The sequence below is a fragment of the Calidris pugnax genome, unplaced genomic scaffold (genome assembly GCF_001431845.1).
Source record: "Calidris pugnax isolate Ruff unplaced genomic scaffold, ASM143184v1 scaffold113, whole genome shotgun sequence".
NCBI classification, from domain to species: Eukaryota; Metazoa; Chordata; class Aves; order Charadriiformes; family Scolopacidae; genus Calidris; species Calidris pugnax.
In genome coordinates, this window is record NW_015090879.1 from 912,978 (window position 1) to 915,725 (window position 2,748).

Below are 2,748 nucleotides of genomic sequence, written 5' to 3' on the forward strand. Positions count from 1 at the left end.
CCCGCCCCCCCCCAGCCCCTGCAGCACCCGGGCTTTGGGCTGTGACGACAGGGTTGCCCACACCAGCCCCTCACCTTGCACAGGGCCGTTCTCCAGCAGCTCCTTCATGATCTCCTTCTCCTGCAAGAAGAACAGAACTGGGTCAGAGCGGGATCGGGACCCCCGGCGCTGCCCTCCCCATCCCTCGGGGGTGCAGGGGGGGGGGTGCTGTGGAGGCACCAGGTGGAAGAGCAGCTCCCCTGGGGGCTTGGCAGCAGAGTTTTGTTGGGTTTATTTTTTTCCCCAGCTTCATTTCCAAACTTTCCCAGGAAAAAACCACCCTGAGCCAAGCCCCTTCCCGCTCCCCACACCAAAGGGCTCCTGCTTCACCCACACCGGGTGGCTCTGCCCATCCCATCCCCATTCCCCCATCCCCATCCCCGTCCCCGCGGGCACTCACGCTGGAGGAGAGGCGGTAGGCGGGGGTGGACTGGTAGATGTCGTTGGCGTGGGTCTGGGGGTTGGGGCAGCGAGCGGTGGCCTGGCGCTTGCCCCTGCCCGTGGAGCGGCTGTGCATCATGCAGGGCTGCGCCGCCGGCTGGCTCTCCTGGCTGGTGAAGGGGTAGCACTCGTCCGTCACCACCCTGGGCAGAGGGACACGGGATGTGAGGAGGGGAAGGACCACCCACTCCCACCTCCATCCCCAAAACCCCACTCTCCAGCCCCAGCTGGTCCCCCCACCGGGGAGAGGATACGCACGGGGCACCGTGGTGACAATCCTGGGCTCTCCCCAAGCAACCAGAGACTCGAACCCCCCCTTCTCCCACCCCAGCATCTGCCCCCCACGTCCTGTCCCCGCTCACCCTCGCCTGCGGAGGTACCACCAGGCGCCGTCCAGCCGCCCCCCGCTGCAGCCCCGCTGGTTGCGGGTGTCGCAGGAGAGGAGGTTTTGGGGTGACAGGGCGGGAGTCATGTGTCCCATGGAGTGGATGGAGATACGGTCCGAGGCGACGGCTGGGAGAGAGAGGGGTTGGGGGGGGTCAGGGAGCAGGGGCTGCTCCCCCCTGTCCTGCCCCACTCCCCACGGCAGCGGGTTTAGTCCCTGTCCCCACCGCCCACCCCGTCCCCTCCCGTCCCATCTCACCCGCCGTGGAGAAGGCCCAGGAGCCGGCGCAGTTGCCCTGGTCCAGGGGCTCGTGGATCATCCCGGGCCACTTGGTGGCTGCGTCGAAGTGTCGGGGCAGCACCTCGTTGGAGTCCATGTTCATCTGCGGGGGCAGAGCCGAGGCATGAGGGGTCCTCACCGCACGGGGACACCCCCCCCGGGCTCCTTCCCCCCACCCACAGCACCTCCCGGGGCACCCTCGGAGCGGTGGTCCCCAGCCAGCATCAGCAGCCCCCAGCCCCGGGGATGGGGACACCCACAGCTCTGCCTGAGCGCGACCAGGATTTGGGTGCCCCTTGTCCCAGAGGAGGGGGATCCCTCACACGCTGACGCGGCCCCAGACGCCCACCACGAAGGTCTCCACCTCGCACTCGTTGACGCCGCGGGCGATGCGGAAATGGCCGCCCTCGCCCCACGCCGTGCCCCAGGAGTTGGCCGCCGTCTGCAGAGGGGAGAGGGGACACGGCTCAGCCCCCAGTTGAACCCCCTCCCCTGAACCCCTACCTCAGCTGGATCCCACCCGGGGGAAGCAGGCACTTCCACCCACCCCAACGTCTGAGCCCCAACAAACTTGTGACACTCGCACCAACACTCACCCAGTATTTTTGAGTCTGGCCATCAGGCAGCTGCTCTTCTCCCCACCTGCATTGGAAAGGCAGGGCAGTGAGGCGGGGGGGGGAGGTTTTGGGGCACCCCGTTGTGGGGGTATCCCCCAGGGGCAGGGCGGTAGCGGGGGGCTGTGCTGACCCCGCTCGTTTCCTGGCCAGGCCGAGGCATTTACGTCCGCTCCCGAAATACAGGCAGGTATATTTAGCCACGGGGAGGAGGAAGGAAGCCACCAGCTCCCCTCCCCTCCTCAGGCTCTGCACCTCCATCCTGCCTCAACCCACGGGGGGCTGAGCACTGTGCACTCATGTCACTTGTGGCTGCAGCCCTCAGGCAAGCGTTTTCCCCTCTTCCCCCCGCCGTGGCTCCCCCCCATCGTGCCCTGCACCCTTCGTCCCTCCCGGCTTCCTCTCCCTCGCCTGGAGGAAGGGGACGCCTTTCCTCCCTCCAAGAAAACATTTCTCCTGCCCGGTGTGGGGCTCTCTGCAACCCCCACCTACCCCGTGATTTTGACCGAGTGGGTCCCGTGTCTCTGGTGCTTCGGCCCCTTCCCCTCGGCCACCGGCGTGTGCCGATAGATCCCGCTCTTGTACATGAAGAAATCCTCGTGCACCTCCAGGATGGCTGCAGGCAGGGGGAGAGGCGCTGGGGACACGGCCCTGTCCCCAGGGATGGGGGGGACAGAGCTTCTGGGGCTCCATGTGTCCCCCCATCCCAAGGTGGAGGGTACGGGCACTGGGGGGACACGGGGCATGGCCCTGGGGGAGGGAAGGGGCAGCCGGATCCTCCCCCGGGCGATGGGACAAGGCTCGGAGGAGGATTAAAAAAAATAATAAATTGAAGTAAAACAAACCCAACCGCCGAGACGGGGATTAAATCTCCGGAGTTAATGAGCAACAAGTGCCCGCTGGGGTGGGCAGCGTGACGGGCACCCTGGGGCTGGCGAGAGCGCGGCGCTGCCCGGGACGGTGGCTAAACATTAAGCGGGGAGAGCAGGC

At 66.7% G+C, this 2,748-nt stretch overlaps 2 protein-coding genes across 2 annotated transcripts in view; both read right to left on the reverse strand.

Moving 5' to 3' along the window:
* The window catches only part of LOC106890542 (tubulointerstitial nephritis antigen-like), a 21,807-nt gene that overhangs the window by 4,014 nt on the left and 15,045 nt on the right, over positions 1–2,748 (reverse strand). The window contains exons 5-8 of the mRNA XM_014946443.1: positions 1,124–1,247; positions 843–993; positions 440–623; positions 6–120 (exon numbers count right to left, since the gene is read on the reverse strand). Of these exons, the coding sequence (XP_014801929.1) occupies positions 6–120; positions 440–623; positions 843–993; positions 1,124–1,247 (574 nt within the window). The remainder of the gene's footprint in view (positions 1–5; positions 121–439; positions 624–842; positions 994–1,123; positions 1,248–2,748) is intronic.
* LOC106890525 (tubulointerstitial nephritis antigen-like) lies at positions 1,458–2,616 on the reverse strand. The gene is made up of 3 exons (XM_014946418.1): positions 2,251–2,616; positions 1,741–1,786; positions 1,458–1,586 (listed from the first exon to the last, which is right to left on the reverse strand). The coding sequence occupies exons 1-3, from the start codon at positions 2,502–2,504 to the stop codon at positions 1,464–1,466; spliced, it is 423 nt and encodes a 140-aa protein (XP_014801904.1). The 5' UTR covers positions 2,505–2,616; the 3' UTR covers positions 1,458–1,463.

What these genes read in the sequence shown, in the direction of transcription:
- LOC106890525 (XM_014946418.1), bottom strand. Translation starts at nt 2,504, where the DNA reads ATGCCCCGTGTCCCCCCAGTGCCCGTACCCTCCACCTTGGGATGGGGG. An exon ending in CACTCGGTCAAAATCACGGG is followed by an intron (nt 1,787 to 2,250) that starts GTAGGTGGGGGT and finishes TTTCCAATGCAG; the next exon opens with GTGGGGAGAAGAGCAGCTGC. An exon ending in GCCAGACTCAAAAATACTGG is followed by an intron (nt 1,587 to 1,740) that starts GTGAGTGTTGGT and finishes TCCCCTCTGCAG; the next exon opens with ACGGCGGCCAACTCCTGGGG.